Source organism: Nematostella vectensis, chromosome 8, assembly GCF_932526225.1.
Source record: "Nematostella vectensis chromosome 8, jaNemVect1.1, whole genome shotgun sequence".
Lineage (NCBI taxonomy): Eukaryota > Metazoa > Cnidaria > Anthozoa > Actiniaria > Edwardsiidae > Nematostella > Nematostella vectensis.
Genome location: NC_064041.1, coordinates 7,770,826 through 7,789,677, shown reverse-complemented (window position 1 = coordinate 7,789,677; position 18,852 = coordinate 7,770,826). Strand labels below are relative to the sequence as shown.

The window sequence follows — 18,852 nt, the reverse complement described above, 5'->3', positions numbered from 1 at the left end:
ATCATGTAGATTAGAGATACTGTAAAAATACTGTTGCTAGGCTGTGTAATACGGCGCGAAAAATAAGACTTCATACAATAGAGCCTTTGCCAACTGTCATTTTATCATCAAAGAAAAAAACATATTTTTACATCGGCTAGGCAATCATATATTTCTATTGGATTTGAAGAATAAAGTATAAACCATTGTTCATGGCTATTCCAGATTTCATCACATCATTTGTCTTTTATTATTGAATGAAAACAAAAAAGGTGAGGCTAACTAGGGGTCTTGAAAGTCAGGGGTCAAATAGTATAGATCACTCTGTAAACTAAACTCGATCTACTTTTAATAATAATGTCTAACGTTTCGATACCGTTTTCTCGAGCTCTAAATATGAATTGCGCTATACGTAACAACTTTTTGTTAAAAAGGCAAAAGTACAATTGTGCGCAAGATTCTGAAAAAAATGCGTTCTGTGTAAGCTAAAAAAAACTATAAAACAAAAAAAAAATTAGAAGAAAAATACCCCTTTCCCCATCCCATTCTTCGGACCCCGCGATAACGGGACCAGCGGTATTACAAAATGGCGGCCGATGTAAACGGCGAAGTAGAAACACGCATCGAACCAAAAAAGATTGTGAGCGAATTTTGTCATTTGCTGGAAAAATCAAGACTTCTCTTTAATTCTTTAAGGTGAACGCATTGTTTAAATTGATTAATTAGATCTACCATTCCTTTCTACTGCTCTTTTTGGTTTGTTTACCTGGTGTTTATTTCAGTTTGGGACATCCAGGTGTTCGACCCAAACCTTATTATTAGTGTCGATATATTCGTACACTATTTCATTCCTTACCCCTGTACAAAAAACATGGAATTCAACTTACTCTTAAAGCATACCTTTTAACTTTTAAAAGTTTTTTTAGTTTTTAAATAAATAAATTAAGTTAACTTCTTTCTTTCGATGTCTCCAGTGATTTTAAAGTAATAATTTATTATTAAAATATTCTTAAATATACTTAAAATATTACAGAGACCTTCCCCAGTTTGGCGGAAAACACTGGCAAACTCACTTTGGAAAAACTTTTGACGTTTATACAAGGGTAAGTATGCATATGTTTTTATTGATTTTATTTTTTAAAGGGTCTCAAGACGCTGTGTTTGATTTGTGGCCTAATTTTTCATTGGGTTTTCAGCTATGGAAATTTCAGCAACAAAACAGGTGATCAAATGCTTTAAGTATTCAATTGAATATAGTACACAAAAAAGAGGTGACAAAAAACTAAATACGGATTTATTTTGCCACAGAACTATACTAGACGAGCATTATCATTTGAAGAGATGGCAAATTGGGGAGATTGCCTCAAAAATTGGACAACTTTACTATCACTATTAGTAGGTTTCCCAGAGTTCTTTGTTATGTTTTGTATGACCATTATTTGATAATAAGTTACTTGATTTATAATCTTGAATATTTATTTTTAACCAATTACATGACATAGTAATGCTATTTGAAATATTTAAATATGAAATGGTGATCATGATGGTAGAAGTGTGATACATCATTTGTCCATAAGTGTGAGCCCCTACCCCCTATCCCTCACCAACATAGTAATTCTTAACTCTTTTTTCCATCAGTCTTCGCACAAGTGAGACAAATCACCTTCAAGAGTCATTCGCATTTTACTCTGCCATCCGTTCACGCGCATACTACAGTCAAGCCAGCAAAGAAGAAAAGTAAACTAAATGTTTTATTACTATTATATTGTTTTCCTTTTTCTATTATTATTATTATTATTTTGCTATTGTTTGTTGTGATTAAAATATAAGCTTGTGCTTTTCTCTCATTCATATTTATTTAACCACATTTTAATTTGTTTAAGTTGCTTTTGTTTTTTACTTTTTTATTTATTTATCACTTATTATTTTTAATTTATTTTATTATTATTACCTACCTGGTGTATCTCTACTAGGCCTGATCTGATGGTTAAAAAGCTTCGCTATTATGCACGCTACACTGTTGTCTGCCTTCTCCTTAACAAGATGGATCTGGTTAAGGAACTTGTCCAGGTAAATGCAGAACATTTTCTTTTTAGAAAGACCCATGGGCAAGCAAGTCTAGTATCATATTGAAGTTCTGTTTTGGCGTAAACTGAAATAAGCAAATGCTTGCACACACAAACAACACACAAGCAAGCGGGCATTTATGGGATGTCATATTAGAGTGAGGTTTTTTTTGTGTGTGTTAGGAATTCACCCATTACATGGAGGAGTATGTTACAGTGTATGATGCAGATGATGATGAGGAGTGGAGACTTGTGATAAGTGAAGTTACTGCATTTGTACAGGTAATAACAATTCATTTGGTTGTTTTGCACACAACAGGGGCAGATCCAAAAAAGAGTGGGGGATGCTAAATATCTGAAAAAAGGATGAACTGTGGCCTGCTTGGCCCACCCCTAGATCTGCCCCTGAACAAAAATTTTATACTGCTTCCCATAATTGGGAGGGATACATACTTTGGTTGTTGGTAAAATGATTATAAATCTGGCCATCTTCTACAACACTGCTCTATGGCAGCTGAGGGGCTACACACCCATCCTTATCCATACATCTAGTTCCCTTCTTTACTATAAGCCTCTTACCCTCCCCTCATACATCGCTGCCTCAATTTGTAGCCCATCTGCATCTCCCCACCAGTATGCATAGCCCCTCGGAACATACCTGTTGTCCATTTCCTTATAAAGAGGAAGTAGCTTAAAATATATTGCTATTGTGGGAATAAAATTCCATTCCAGGCTGATAACCTTGTCTCTGTAATGACGCCTGATGTTCTACCAGTCATGTTATCGCATAGAACGAAGCCATTGGTGAGTAGATAGGTGGGTGATTGACAGCAATCAATCAACCAATGACTAATTAAGCTGGCAGTTCTGACCCCAGCAGGGATCTCAGCCACAAAACAAGATGGGAGGGGTGTTTCAGCACATCTAAAATTTCATAACTCCCCACCCCCCTCCCCTCCCAAAAAAGAATATTTGTTAACTTACCACCCAAAACAACCCCCAGCCCTGATTTCTATTGAACAAACAGGGTCAAGGGCAACAGCCTTGCATGGGGTGGGCAAGACATTGATTTATTTTGAGTGCATTTGCTGTGTCTGTTCGCCAAGAAAGGCTGTGACCAATGCTGCTTGGATGATTTCTTCCCTGAAATTGTTCCATTAGGATATTCCCAGCATGCACACTGGCCCTCCAAGTGGATCAATTTTGTCGCTACAAGAAATCATCATCATTGGCAACTGTGAAAAACAGGTATTGAAATTTGTCTCTGCTATTATTATAATATTGGGCTATGTCTAGTATTAGGATTACCTTATTTGCCTCATGTGATTCAGAAGATTTTAATCAAGATTTAAGATTAAGATTAAATATTAAGATTTGAATATTTTTTATCATATTGTTGTGCAAAATTCTTCACTCTTGTCCATATTGCCTCAGTCATACCTGTAGCCATACTTTCACAACGCCAGTACCGGTCAGCGGTACTTAGTTATGTTACGTTCACCAAATCCTGCCTTCTCTCCGCCATCTTGTTTTTGCTGTGTTACGATACTGGCTTTGGTTCTCTGTTGATTAAAGCGTTTCCAAGTTGTGTCCTAGTTTGTGGTCTTATTCAACTGGCGTGGTGGCAGCTGGATTTCGTCCCTTCGTCTCTTTCGCAAAAAAAATCACAGAATAGAACAGCAAACGCCGCTGTGACAGCACAACTTATTTACCGAAGAAATGGCTGCTACTCACAGAGCACCAAAACAATGGAGCCTATCTAAAACCGAAACTATCACCAGTTTTGAAAACTGGAAGCAAAACCTGATGTATACGCTGTCTCTCGATACAAATTTCTCAACTTATCTTGCCGATGGAGCTACATGGAAAAAGAAAACAAAGACCGAACCTCTCCGTGGCTATACCGATGATGATGAAACCGTTCAGCAATCAAAACGCCTCACTGCCCAACAGAAGGTGAACTTTTTAGAACTTATGCTAGGACAAATCGCAAACTACTGTCCTATTATTTCGAGAAACACTTTAGTTAAGAACTCTACATCTCTACAGTTTATCTGGCAGGCGATCCGACAACATTTTGGATTTCAAGTAACTGGTGCACACTTCATAGATTTCGTCGACATCCATCTAGAGCCCGACGAGCGCCCGGAAGACCTGTTTCAAAGACTTATGGCTTTCGCCGAGGATTCCCTCCTCAAACCCAATAACCTAACTCACCATGGCGAACAAGTAACAGAAGAAGAGGAACTTTCCCCAACACTAGAAAACCTCATAGTGTTGACTTGGCTGAGGCTTATTCACCCATCACTACCTCGCCTTGTTAAGCAACGGTACGGGACAGAGCTACGTTCTAGGACTCTCGCATCGATCAAACCAGAAATCTCTCAGGCATTGAGCTCCCTGCTAGAGGAAATTCGCACGTCCGATGAGGCAAAGATCCTTCGCTCAGCCGTCAGCAACACTTATCAGTGGAAACCTGCCACAAGCCACAACAATCAGTGGAAACTGGCACCAAATAGCAAGACCACATCAAGAAAGCCCCGCTCCTCGAAGGTATGCCCACTCTGCAGTCAGGCTAATCGGTCGGATACTCATCACTTCCTAAGCGAATGCAAATTTCTCCCAGATAGCGATCGGCGCTATATGATTAAAGCAAGACAAATCGCTGACATCTTCGACGACAATGACTCTGAGTTAGAGACACACGCCCAAATGCCCTCGACTGAGTCCATCGACCCCCCTGCACACACTGCCCATGACGCGGTCGTCCTCAGAATACAGACCCGCCAGTCACCATATCTAGACGTCTTCTACAATCACCATACCGTACGAATGACCGTCGACAGCGGTGCCACAGGCAACATGATAAGACTCTCCACCGCGACACGCCTCGGTTGCAATATTACAACCAGCTCTCAGTCCGTAAGCCAGGCCGACGGCTCATCCCAGTTACGTGTTGTTGGTGAAACGCGCCTTTCTTTCACCCGGGCAGATAAGTCTTTCTCATTTGAAGGTCTCGTTGTGAAAAAACCTAGACGTAGAAGTGTTAGCCGGCACGCCCTTTATGGAGAAAAATGACATTGCGGTCCGACCTGCAAAAGGGCAGATTATCCTTGGAGACAACACCATCTACACTTATGGAGCCCACCACTCCACCCTCACCTCGACCACGGCACGCCTTGTAACCGTCCTCCGTGCACCACCACGCAACGCAACAGTCTGGCCAGGCGAGTTTCTTGAAATCACACTACCGGACGACACACCCACTGATGCCGAGTATGCACTTGAACCTCGTACCGACGCGCCGAGCGCTCGTAGAGTAAAACCATCTGCTGTCTGGCCTCCCCCTGGCATCGTTACCAGCATAGCCGGAAGAATACGTATTCCCAACCTTACATCGGAGCCACGCTCACTCAAACGTAACGAGCACTTCTGTCAAGTCCGCCAACTTTTCGAACCATCGAACGTCACAACGACCAGCCCAGCCCGTGCGTTCCCTTCTACAGACACCCTTCATTCAGCAAACGTTTCTCTAGATCCTGACAGTTTGCTACCATCAGATATCAAAGCCAAGTTCAAAGCCCTCCACCATGAATACGACCAGGTGTTTGACGCTAATATCGAAGGCTACAACGGCCACGTAGGCCCCTTCGAAGCCAGAGTCAACATGGGGCCTGTTGAACCCCCCCAACGGAAAGGGCGCCTTCCCCAATATGCACGTGAAAAACTTCTCGAGTTACAAGATAAATTTGATGAACTGGAGAATCAGGGGGTCTTTAAACGCCCAGAAGACGTAGGCATCTCCGTGGAATATCTAAATCCATCATTTCTAGTCCGCAAGCCGAATGGAGGTTCACGCCTTGTAACAGCCTTTGCTGATGTTGGAAGATACAGCAAACCTCAACCGTCGTTAATGCCAAACGTCGATTCAACATTACGCCAAATCGCCCAATGGAATCACCTCATTGCGACTGACCTAACCAGTGCATTTTATCAGATCCCTCTGTCAAGAGACTCTCTGAAATACTGCGGAGTCGCAACTCCCTTTCGCGGTGTCAGAGTTTACACCCGTTGTGCAATGGGTATGCCTGGTTCTGAAACTGCGTTAGAAGAACTAATGTGCCGCGTCCTTGGAGATCTTCTTGCTGAAGGCGTTGTTGTCAAGCTTGCCGATGATCTCTACTGTGGAGGAAACACCCCACATGAACTCTTCAGCAACTGGAAAAGAACCCTCCAGGCTCTTCACGAATGCAATCTTCGCTTGTCTGCCTCCAAAACAATCATCAACCCCAAGACCACTACTATTCTTGGATGGATCTGGAGTGCAGGCACCTTGAAGGCTAGCCCCCACCGAGTTGCTACGCTAGCCCAATGTCCAACCCCAACTACCGTTGGTCGCATGCGTTCTTTTATTGGCGCATACAAGGTACTTTCACGAGTTGTACCACAGTGCTCCACATTTCTATCACCCCTCGACGAAATTGTCGCTGGCCGGGAGTCACGAGATACTATTGAGTGGACTGACAATCTACATACGGCTTTCTATAATGCCCAGAAGGCCCTCTCTTCCACCCGCGTCATCACCCTGCCAAGACCTGAGGATTTCCTATGGATTGTCACGGATGGCGCCCTGCGTGACCCAGGAATCGGCGCCACACTTTACATCACACGTAACGGCAACCTACACCTCGCTGGGTTCTACAGCGCCAAGCTAAAAGGTTCACAGTCGTCTTGGTTGCCCTGCGAAGTTGAGGCACTGTCTATAGCCTCTGCTACCAGACATTTCAGCCCCTACTTAATACAATCTCATCACCGAGCGGCCATCTTGACTGACAGCAAACCCTGCGTACAGGCGTACGAGAAATTATGCCGCGGCGAGTTTTCCGCAAGCCCACGAATTTCGACCTTCCTCTCTGCAGTCAGTCAGTACCAAGCCACAGTCAGACACGTATCAGGGTCCTCCATTCTCCCCTCAGATTTCGCAAGTCGAAACGCTCCACCGTGCGAAGATGAAGCCTGTCAGATCTGTTCCTTTGTCAAACAGCTCGGGGACTCTGTTGTCAGGCGCTCATCAATTCAGGACGTCATTGATGGCAACGAGCGGCTCCCTTTCACTAGCCGATCAGCTTGGCTCGCGATTCAGTCCGAGTGTCCTGACTTACGTCGAACTCACTCCCACCTCAAACAGGGCACCCGACCTTCGAAAAAGGTAACAAACATCAAAGACGTCAAACGATATCTTGGTGTCGCCACCATCGCCAAGGATGGCTTACTCGTCGTAAAACGTGAAACACCCTTATCGCCCAGCCGTGAGTGCATCATTGTTCCACGTCGCGTTCTTGACGGCGTACTCACAGCTCTACATATTCAGCTATGTCACCCGTCAAGTCACCAACTCAAGATGGCCACCAAGCGCTATCTGTTCGCCCTTGATCTTGAGAAGGCCATCGTTCGCGTGTCTCAAGCTTGCCACCATTGCGCTTCTCTCCGTACAAGCAGCAAAGCACGTATAGAACAGTCGTCTTGCGACCCGCCCGACGCCATTGGAGTTTCTTTCGCAGCAGACGTCATACGTCGGTCACGCCAGTTTATCCTGATTGTACGAGAGTGCGTGACTTCGTACACCACCAGCTTACTGTTAACCAATGAGCAACACTCTACCCTTCGCGATGCTCTCATTCGTCTTTGCGTGCAGATGCGTCCCCTCGACGGTCCCGTCGCCATCATTCGCACTGACCCAGCCCCAGGATTTCAAGCGCTAAAGGAAGACAAGCTCCTGCAACACCATCGATTAGTCCTCGAAATTGGACGCGCAAAGAACGTCAATAAGAACCCGGTAGCTGAAAAGGCAGTACAAGAGTTAGAACGTGAGATCCTACAGCTTGACCCACTAGGGGGCCCTGTCTCTGAAGTAGCACTTGCAGTCGCTACAGCTAATCTCAACGCCCGCATCCGATTACGTGGTCTGTCTGCGAGGGAAATGTGGACTCAGCGTGACCAGTTTTCCAACAGTAACTCCCCTTCCAAGACCAAACCCTCATAGAGAAACAGCACGACCAGCGGAATTCTAACCACGCGTACAGCGAGAAATCTAAAGCGCCCACCGCAGACTTTCGCCCATCCACAGCAATCACTGTTGGCGACCTCATTTACCTGCATCCCGACAGGAACAAGACCCGAGGGCGAGATAGATATCTCGTCGTAGACACTGAAGGAGGCTTCTGTAATATCAGAAAGTTTATTGGCTCGCAGTTACGTTCTACGTCATACAGAGTAAAAAAAACAGATTGCTACAAGGTTCCATCTGAAGTACCGGACAAGACACCGACTGCAGCCTATGACTGTGACTCTTCCGCAGATGAAGATGACACTCCGGCCACCAAGAGGCTTCCGCCCCCAGCCCCACCAGATATACCGACAGCGATAACTGATCCACCTTCCCGGGATGTACCACCCCAAAGTGATGCCGACGCCTCTGAGACGAGAGCTATGGACTCCAGTCACTGTCCCTCCAATCTTCAAGATGATGACACATCCCCACCTAGGAGGTCTACCCGCGAGCGTCACCTTCCCTTACGTTATAGAGATGACGACTTTATCACTGACTTTAAATAGGGCTTAATGTATAAACTATGCTAGCAATTAGGCTTACTGTTATAGTCCTATCCTTTAATCAGTCCATCGTATTTACATTGTACGCCGTGAAAGACATTAGTTGTGTGATTTCTCTACAGTAGATAGTATAAGAGAGAAAGAAAGGAAGTCACGCCAGTACCGGTCAGCGGTACTTAGTTATGTTACGTTCACCAAATCCTGCCTTCTCTCCGCCATCTTGTTTTTGCTGTGTTACGATACTGGCTTTGGTTCTCTGTTGATTAAAGCGTTTCCAAGTTGTGTCCTAGTTTGTGGTCTTATTCAACTGGCGCAATAGTTGTTTGCTTCCTTATTTCTGTATACCAACCTTTATGATGGAGGCTTGAAATACTTCACCCTTGAGGCTTAGAGGCTGGATTTGTGCTTTTATTTCAGGTGAAGTTTAGTGAACTCACATTAGACATGTTTCGCATGCTACAAGCCCTTGAAAGAGAACCAGAAGAGAATCCCCCAAGAACTCTAGAAACGTCCATGTCCAAAGAACTACCAGAAGATAGGGTAAGTGATCAATCATAGCCTATGCCATCTGGGTCAGGTCAAAAAAGGTGTAAGAGATCTTTACCACATGAAGCCTATGCATCTGGGTGAGATCAAATGATAGGTTAAGAGATGAGCCAAAAATAGTCATACAATTTGGTCAAGTCTCTTTTTAAATCAAATACCAAAGGATAGGGTAAGAGATGAGATACAGGAAAGCCACACATCAAACTGTAAGGTTCACTTCTAGTACATGCATCAGTGTTAAGTCTCCCAAGTCAAATGGCTCACTGGCAGAGCATAGTGTTTTTATAATTATAATCAAGTGGTCAAGTGTAAAGGTGGTCAAGTGTAAAGGAGAGGAGAACCACAGGAGAACCCAGGCATCTGGGTCAGATGTGTCAAGTATAGATATAAATGACTTAAACATCTGTATCTGGAGATGCTTAAAATGGTGAAGTAAAGAATTTTGTGTTTATTGTTAAACATTGTTTCTCTGTTAGTCCTCCACAGAGACATCTATTAATCCCAAACGACCCAACCCTCACAAATACCTACTTTACAAGCCAACCTTTGCACAGATTCACGTGTTCCTGTCTGTTGGATTTAAGGTAAAGCTTGGAGTGTCCCATACAATCTGTTCATAGACTGAAAAACAATTTTGGTATTTAAGGTACTTGAAGGGAGTGAAAATAATTAAAAACTGTTCAGCTTTTTAATCATTTCTTACAATAACATGAGCCTTCATTTTGAGGCCCAACTTTCCAAATATGCTTCCCCCACCGCCCATAAGGCTCTGGGGCTCATTAGAGTTTTTTATTTTAAGATAAATAAAGAAAGATGATCCTTGGATATTTGCCCTAGAAAAGATGTAAAAAAGTTTATTAATTATAGCACTTAATACTTTAAAATTTAAGACTAAAACTTAGAAACTACCAAGAATGAGTATTTGCTTATTCTAGGAATAATGAGCTTATTTCGTTTGGTATTTCTAGGAATAACGAGCTTATTGTGTTTGGTATTTCCAAGAATAACGAGCTTATTTCGTTTGGTTTTTCTAGGAATAACGAGCTTATTGTGTTTGGTGTTTCCAGGAATAACGAGCTTATTGTGTTTGGTGTTTCCAGAAATAACGAGCTTATTGTGTTTGGTATTTCCTGGAATAACGAGCTTATTGTGTTTGGTGTTTCCAGGAATAACGAGCTTATTGTGTTTGGTATTTCCAGGAATAACGAGCTTATTTCGTTTGGTATTTCCAGGAATAACGAGCTTATTGTGTTTGGTATTTCCAGGAATAACGAGCTTATTGTGTTTGGTGTTTCCAGGAATAACGAGCTTATTTCGTTTGGTATTTCCAGGAATAACGAGCTTATTGTGTTTGGTATTTCCAGGAATAACGAGCTTATTTCGTTTGGTATTTCCAGGAATAACGAGCTTATTGTGTTTGGTATTTCTAGGAATAACGAGCTTATTGTGTTTGGTATTTCTAGGAATAACGAGCTTATTGTGTTTGGTATTTCTAGGAAAAACAAGCTTATTGTGTTTGGTATTTCTAGGAAAAACAAGCTTATTGTGTTTGGTATTTCCAGGAATAACGAGCTTATTGTGTTTAGTTTTTGGAATAGCCAGCTTTTTGTGTTTGGTCATTCTAGGAATTGCCCACTAATGGTGTCTTGATGGTGTATGTATCGGGTGATGCTTGTGTGGGGTCAAGTCGTCAAGGTGATGACGGTATGTTCAACATGTATGCAAACTGGTATGAACAAAATTAAATGAAAGACAAAAGCAATTCGTTCCTATGTATTTCAATATTTCTCTCTCAAGGCCCTTATGAGCAAGGTGGGGTCTTAACATCACAGCGAAAGACTGGTAACGAAGAAGGTGGTGCTAAGCGACGACCCACGAACACTAAAGAGGCTCACTGGTATGAAGAATCTATTAGGCCCTGTCTACACGAATGCGGGATCAAATAAATCCGCAACTTTTTCGTTCCGTAATCGAAAAGTTTTCTGTCCACATGTAGCGTAATCGAATCGTTATTGCCCGTCCACACGTATCCGCTGATTCCGGATTTACTCCGTATTCACCCTAGTACCCAGGGCTGTTTTAAATTTATTCCATTAATACTTAGAATTACATAAAGCGGCAAATGGGACTTGGTTGGTTTCTCCCAAGCCGTTTTAAAGTTGGTGATCTCGACCTCATCGTCATAAAAAAGTTCCGGTTCTACCGTCTACACGTATACGGATTCGTAGCGTAATCATTTCGTTCATCCACTTTGGTTTGCAGATTCTAAAAGTTGCGGATTCGCCTGCGTAATCGTCGTAATCGTGTGCACGATAGCAGTTTCCGCAACGATAAAGTTGCTGATTCATCAAATTCCGTATCCATGTGGACAGGGGAGAGGAGGGCATTCCGTGGGATTCTTATTAACAGTGTTCCAATGTACAAAGCAAGATATATTCTGAAGTCTTCCTCAAAATTGCTGATTTGTACTGATGATTTCTATTTCGTCTATAGCTTATATCCAGATGATGTGGTTCCATTGACAAGAAAACCTCTGCTGGTAGTTGTTGATTGTCCCTCCAGCCATGCATTCAAGGTGAAGCTTACAAATGTATAAAGTGTGCCTATGTGTGCTACTGTGAGCACCATGAAAAAGATTTAGAAAGGATCCTGTTGTGTTGTAGGCACTAAAGCATTTTCTTTTGCCACACTGGTTGGCTAAATAACTTCATGTCAATCAGTCATTGCGTTTCTTGTATTCTAATTGGCTCACTTCTCACAACTATTTATTGGCCGCTTTTAAATAAAACATAAACACACACATTTCATCAGGCACCAACATTTTGGAGATACCTTGAAATTAAATACATCAAAGATTCTTCTCTTTTTCTTGTGTTTAGTTCTTCCCCAATTTGTTTGGCCAACCACTGCTGTGTCTGATGTCCTCTTCCTCTGCTCCCGTAGCGGTATCAGGTGAGTCGCGCACCACAGTGTAATAAAAAGTAAGGCTAGAATCACTGCCACGCCCCGTTTCAAAATGGTGGCTTTTCGCCCGAAAACTGGTGAATCCAAGCTTACACCCACGCTAACAAATAGTGTGATAGCTTTTAATTATCAACCCTGGTAAATCCAAGCTTACACCCACGCTAACAAATAGTGTGATAGCTTTTAATTATCAACCCTGGTAAATCCAAGCTTACACCCCGCTAACAAATAGTGTGGTAGCTTTTAATTATCAACCCTGGTAAATCCAAGCTTACACCCACTCTAACAAATAGTGTGGCAGCTTTTAATTATCAACCCTGGTAAATCCAAGCTTACACATACGCTAACAAATAGTGTGGTAGCTTTTAATTATCAACCCTGGTAAATCCAAGCTTACACCCACGCTAACAAATAGTGTGGTAGCTTTTACTTATCAACCCTGGTAAATTTAAGCTTATACCCACGCTAACAAATAGTGTGGTAGCTTTTAATTATCAACCCTGGTAAATCCAAGCTTACACCCACTCTAACAAATAGTGTGGTAGCTTTTAATTATCAACCCTGGTAAATCCAAGCTTACACCCACGCTAACAAATAGTGTGGTAGCTTTTAATTATCAACCCTGGTAAATCCAAGCTTACACCCACGCTAACAAATAGTGTGGTAGCTTTTAATTATCAACCCTGGTAAATCCAAGCTTACACCCACGCTAACAAATAGTGTGGTAGCTTTTAATTATCAACCCTGGTAAATACAAACTTACACCCACGCTAACAAATAGTGTGGTAGCTTTTAATTATCAACCCTGGTTTTAAAATCCCCCTTTTCTTGGGGCTAAAGGAAATGAATAGGTGTAAAAAAATTCCATATAGAGCTTTCCTCTAAGGTGCATGCCCTTACGCACATGTTTTCCTGCGGTTTAGCAAATTTATTGATAAAACTGCCTTCTTAGGTATATTTTGTGTCTGTGTGAGTCAGAAAGCCAAATGTGACAAAAAATAAATAAATACCTCCTTTGCCACAGAGACTAACCCACCCCCCACCCTTCAGTAAAAAGCTACATCGCCCCTGCTGTTATATTCTTACAGAGTTAAACCGCAAGGGGAGCTTGTTCACAATGTTCTTGTACAGTCCCCTCGTGGCATTCAGCTATATTTGCAGCATCGCCGACCTTCGCAGTGACATATGGGATAGCTGCCAGCGTCAAATCCGCCGCATTCTCGGCGACATCTTACGGGTGTTCCACGACTGGTCACGTGCTGTCGGTGAGTGGCCAATGAATAATGAGTGTTCCACCACTGGTCACGTGTTGTCGGTGAGTGGCCAATGAATAATGAGTGTTCCACCACTGGTCACGTGCTGTCGGTGAGTGGCCAATGAATAATGAGTGTTCCACGACCCCTTAAGTTTTTTTCCGAGGGACACATTTATGATCAGTCAGCGCTGAAATTGGCTCGTGAAGAAGCTATCAAAAGATTTCACCACATCGGACTGATGCACCACAGACAAAACAGTGGGAAACAAAACAATAGAACGAAGATACAATAGAAAAATGAGGTAATCAAGCCAATCCCGTTAGTCCTTACGAGCGGGTTTCTACACTTCTCCCGAAATTGTTCTAAAAGCATAATGTTGATGCATGTGACATTTTTTGGTTCTCAGACTTGACATTCCAGAAGTTTCTAGAAGATGACTTGATGAAGATGCTGATTCTTCGCTACGTGTTCTGCTTTTACGCCATGCACCTTCATCGGGCATTCAAGGTGATGGATGGATTGACTCTAATAATTGCCCTTGTCAGCCATACCTTTGTTATTGCTTTCATTTAAAGCCGCATTGTCACCGTTTACTTCCGGAGGTCCGACGGAAACCTCAACCGTTAAAAGACAAGAAAAAGTATTAGAATCCGAGATATTTAACAGGCCATCCGCTCTAAATTATCCATTACATCCTCAAAGAGACTTCCAATAGACACACTGCTTTCAATATTTTGAAATATTTTTCGCGTTTTCCGTTAAAAATCATCGGATATTGTTAGGTAATCGACCGGTAAAGTAAACTGGTGACAATGCGGCTTTAATATTGGAAGGCACTCAATCCCGAAATAACCATATAAAAGAAAAGTTTAATACTTTATGTACCAAATTCAATCGAAAATATCGCATTGGCTCCCAAAAATGAGCCGATGAAAATGGATGCTTTCTCGCACTTTGTATAATACAAAGTAAAGTTTTTACTAGGATGACAAAATGGCGGCTGGCAGAGGTTATTTAAGCAGACAAAGCAGGGACGTAGCCAGGGGGGTGGCCCAGGGGGCCCGGGCCTCCCTTCTAGCAGCCAAAAATACAGTAAATGTATGAGTCATTATTTGAAATACAGGAGAAAATGCCTTCACCGGGCCTTTTGGGCCCCCTCCTGTTAAAAATCCTGACTACGCCGCTGCAAAGAGCCGGCCCCAGTGCAACCCGTGAAAATATCAAATGTTTGGTCTCTAATTTGAACCTTTTTCTCTCAGGGTTCCGAATATTACCCGAAGTGTTTTCCAAAGCTTCCAACGGAGATCCTCATCAATGGTGGCGTCGAGAAACAGGTTCTTGAGCTCGCCTCCATGTTAGATGTGCGGAGTCTATTCTACGAAGTCGGCGAAGCGCCGCCTTTTGATTGAGGACGATTCTTTTTTATCGTCGCTGTCACCAGGTCACACTTGTAAAGCAAGTCGCGTCCCAAAAAAATATTAAGAAAATGACCTAACGCAATGTTTTAATCACTTTTGATTAGAAGTCATCAAAATTTAGACGTTTCCAACAGTGGTAGCGACTGAAAATAGAATCCATATATAGAATATCTGGAAATAGAATTAGGTTTTACATTTTTTTTTCGCTGCATAGCTACTCTGTTTTTGCATTTGTGTGCAACATAATGTGTATGGTAGATGGAATGGGGATGTTATATATTTGGCTGATTATGATGGCTCTTGTAGGGAATTTAACACAAAACAATCGTTCATTGTTTTTTTTTTTCTCTTTCAAGCCAGCCCCAAATTCGGTGCTTAAGGTTATATCTCTGAGTTCAGATCTTACTATAATTCCAAGTTCAGAGGAAAAACCTTAAACACAAATGTTTTTTTTTTTAATCCGAGATAATTTCGGAGGGAGGCAAACAATTTTTCCACTACATTTTTATAATTGTCGTCACATGATTATGACATAAGAATAACTTGTTACTCCCTTTTCTTATGGTGTGTATGCATTAACAGGGTTAAAAATAACTTTTTTTCAATCTGCTAGGTTCTTCCGGCTGTTTAAATTTGGTGGCGAAATAAAGCCTTCATCCCCAAATTATGAAAGGGGAGTACAGAAAAAAAAGTGCCGGCAAACACCAGAAATTCTGAACCCTGATCAAGCAGACACATTGTAAATATATTGAGCTATATCGAGCTATGCTCAAGTATCCTAGAAGCAGAGCTGGCACTGTTCTAGGATAAGGAGAGGCTGGGAATTTATTGCAAAGGTTTCCATAATGGACCGTTTCTTTATTCGGAGTGGTGGAATTGATGAAGGAAGTATGCCAGGAATATTACCTCAACCGCCCTTTTCCCTCCACAGCTGTGTGCCATGACAAAGCACAATTGGGGGGAGTGGGTGCCTGCTGTTCCTAACAGTTGTTTCGATTCTGATAAAGCAAGCATTTATTATTCATTTCCAATAAAAATAAGGATGGAGAGAACACTATTGTGGGGAGCACCAAAATGAATTCAGCATTCATCGTTTTCCTGGATTCTTTTTTTAACACAGGGCCTTAACATCGGCATTACTAAAAAGCGGAACCGGCGGAACCAGCACATTTTGAATGCAGGAGCGAAGGGGGTATAGGGGTTGGGGTGTTACGCAAGGATTTATTTTCGAAAAATCTATCAATCGAAAAATATTTTTTCTTCTTTAAACGGACTAGTAGTTTGCCATAATACATCGCTAAGCGCAAATGTGCTACGTTGTTTTACGTTCATTTGACATTCTGTCATAAACAATTTGTAAATAATTTCCGTTGAAAGTTCCGGATAAATAACACGAAAAAACGTGTGTGGTTTTTAGTGCAAAATGTGTCCTTGTTTACCTGTGCAAACAATTAAAAAAAAAAGAAAAAAAAAGGTGTTTTACAACTGTTTATTTGTCATTTTATACTACGAACGTATTACTTTATTTAACAATTTCTACATGTGTGTAAACTCGCGGTCGCCCTGGACTCGTCACGGCGCTATGTGGCGTTTGATGGGGCTGGTGCTGTTGTGTTTTTGTGACTGTATTTGCTCGCTTAGAAGCCGCATTTAAGGTGAGAATAAATCGTAAAGAACAGGCCTTATTTAAAGTTTTAACAATTAACGAAATAGTCTATTGCTCTTGAGTTGACTTATTCGATATCGTTATTGTTATCGAAAAAAAAAACAGATTTTTCGGAAAATAAATCCTAATACTCGTATAACATCCCTACCCCTATATCCCCCTTCGCACCTGCACTCAAAATATGCTGGTTTCGCCGGTTCCTCGTTTTAGTAATGCCGTCTTAACCGGGGGGGGGGGGGGGGTCGTGCTCTTTAAAGAGAGCATAAAATACTTTCTTGTTTTATGCTAAATCAAGAGAGCATAAGATATCTTATGCTCTCTTGGCTCCATCTAATATTTGAGCCGGCTCTTGGTACTGAAGCTTTTGCGGATGTGAATATGTGCGCTTTTGGACACCCTGTGGTTTGCACAGCGGTTTCTCTAAGCAGAGGTTCCTTTCCAAAATGGCGGACGAGTACCATAAAAAGATATTCTCCAAGACTAAAGGAAGCATGAATATGTGTCCAGAGAGAGAACTTGAATTGAGAAAGCTCCATGTTCTTGAGAGACCGCCATACACTCCCGTCAAAGAATTCTCGAGACCAGCCGCAGGAAGACAGACAGACTTGTCCGACCTTCGACCGCCTCATGTACTGCTGAAAACGATGGAATACTTGATCGGAGATGTTCTTGACAGGAAGGACTTCCCTTGGAAAATAATTTACAATTTTATTTTCGACCGTATAAGAGCGATAAGACAAGATATGGTGATTCAAAGAGTAGCCGACGAAACAGCAGTATCGATTTTGGAACAAGCTACGCGATTTCACATTTTGAGTCATCATAAACTCGCTGGGATGCCTATTGAAGACTTTGATCCAAAAATCAATGGCATACACACCACAGAGTGCCTCAAACGCCTTCTGGTCTTATACAAACATGTATTCTCGAGAAACAGACCTGAGTTTGAGTCGTACTATTTATTGTGTAACTTGGACAATACAAACGCCCTGATTCATGGTCTGCAGCTCCCAAAATCAGTCCGCGTTGAAGTGAATTACCAGTTGTCATGGAAACTAGCCCTAGCATATCTCCATGGCAACTATGTTTTGTTTATAAGGTTGCTACATAGATTGCCACGATTGTCACTGTTTGCAGTGGTAAGTTATGTAAGGGACATGAGAATAAGAGCACTTGATGTCATGAACACAGCATACAGCAGTCAGCAGTGCATGTTCCCTATTGCAGATCTCAATACTATTCTGGGATTTGAGGAATCTGAGATTAAGGAGTTTCTGGCTGCTCATGGTCTACCAGTCACAAGTGACTTTTTGAAATTTCACAAAGGGAACCGTGTTGATAAAACAAATTCCTCTTCCATATCTGCTTCAGTTTCTGCCTTTACGAACAAATTCGAGAGCTGCACTTTGAGAGATATAGTGAAAGGAAGAGACAATATGTTGGCTAGTGGAGGTGATAATGTGAAACAATGGAAAGGCAGGGGGAGGGGCCGAGGTCAACTTATGGCACAACCAGTAGGGTGGAGATGATATTTCATTGCATTGAATATCCATAATGTAGAATTGTGTTATCTAGAATTATGATAAATATAGAATGTTGTATTAAACAAAGGTTGGATCCAATTTGATTGCTCTACTTATAAATTTCTTTAGATCGTTGTATTTAATAAGTTGTTAAAAATAATAAGTGATAAGTTGTTTAAAAAAATACCAGAGTTTTGTTAGCCCTGCCCTAACCCTCATATGCATCTAGGAGTAGGCCCAAAGGGGAGCATGTATCCCTCCCCTCCCTTCTACAGGCATAAAGCAGGGTTGTGTTTATTTATACCAGGTGTAATCAATATGAAAAAATCCAAATAAAATGCCAATCGAACACAATGGAAATATTTAATCATTCTAAGTTAGGCAATCAAGCAGATTTGTCCTCCCTTGAGTTCATTATCAATAACACAACAGCATAATCATGATCATTTTTATCTAGTCAAGCACATTTATTGAGACCAAGTTAACTCCAGTTCATCATAGCTCATGATATCACAAATGTAGTTATGAGCATCATTAAGTTAATCATCACCAACCTCAACACCAGCAACATTTGTCATCTCTATCTTCATCAACAACATCATTATCATTAGCAACTAAACCACTATTACCATCATCATCAACATAACTTCGTTATCATCATCAACAACGTTATTAACATTATAATTAGCAACTAAACCATTATTATCATCATCATCAACATAACCATCGTTATCATCATCAACAACGTTATTAACATTATAATTAGCAACTAAACCATTATTATCATCATCATCAACATAACCATCGTTATCATCATCAACA

The 18,852-nt window shown here is 41.7% G+C and overlaps 2 protein-coding genes across 2 annotated transcripts; both read left to right on the top strand.

Annotated features, from left to right (window-relative positions):
• The first annotated feature begins 528 nt into the window (after positions 1 to 528).
• LOC5505715 (protein SCAI) lies at positions 529 to 15,893 on the top strand. Its single transcript, XM_001626416.3, has 18 exons — positions 529 to 675; positions 1,013 to 1,082; positions 1,176 to 1,201; positions 1,288 to 1,374; positions 1,618 to 1,716; positions 1,953 to 2,049; positions 2,229 to 2,327; positions 2,778 to 2,849; positions 3,207 to 3,293; positions 9,075 to 9,197; positions 9,680 to 9,787; positions 10,829 to 10,907; positions 11,001 to 11,100; positions 11,697 to 11,778; positions 12,083 to 12,155; positions 13,256 to 13,432; positions 13,830 to 13,930; positions 14,683 to 15,893. The coding sequence occupies exons 1-18, from the start codon at positions 566 to 568 to the stop codon at positions 14,830 to 14,832; spliced, it is 1,740 nt and encodes a 579-aa protein (XP_001626466.2). The 5' UTR covers positions 529 to 565; the 3' UTR covers positions 14,833 to 15,893.
• Positions 15,894 to 16,746: 853 nt separating this feature from the next.
• LOC5505720 (germinal-center associated nuclear protein) lies at positions 16,747 to 18,384 on the top strand. Its single transcript, XM_001626417.3, has one exon. The coding sequence runs from the start codon at positions 16,951 to 16,953 to the stop codon at positions 18,034 to 18,036; it is 1,086 nt and encodes a 361-aa protein (XP_001626467.2). The 5' UTR covers positions 16,747 to 16,950; the 3' UTR covers positions 18,037 to 18,384.
• The last annotated feature ends 468 nt before the right edge of the window (positions 18,385 to 18,852 follow it).

What these genes read in the sequence shown, in the direction of transcription:
- LOC5505720 (XM_001626417.3), top strand. Translation starts at nt 16,951, where the DNA reads ATGGCGGACGAGTACCATAAAAAGATATTCTCCAAGACTAAAGGAAGC.
- LOC5505715 (XM_001626416.3), top strand. Translation starts at nt 566, where the DNA reads ATGGCGGCCGATGTAAACGGCGAAGTAGAAACACGCATCGAACCAAAA. An exon ending in TCCTGTCTGTTGGATTTAAG is followed by an intron (nt 9,788 to 10,828) that starts GTAAAGCTTGGA and finishes TGGTCATTCTAG; the next exon opens with GAATTGCCCACTAATGGTGT. An exon ending in TGCTCCCGTAGCGGTATCAG is followed by an intron (nt 12,156 to 13,255) that starts GTGAGTCGCGCA and finishes ATATTCTTACAG; the next exon opens with AGTTAAACCGCAAGGGGAGC.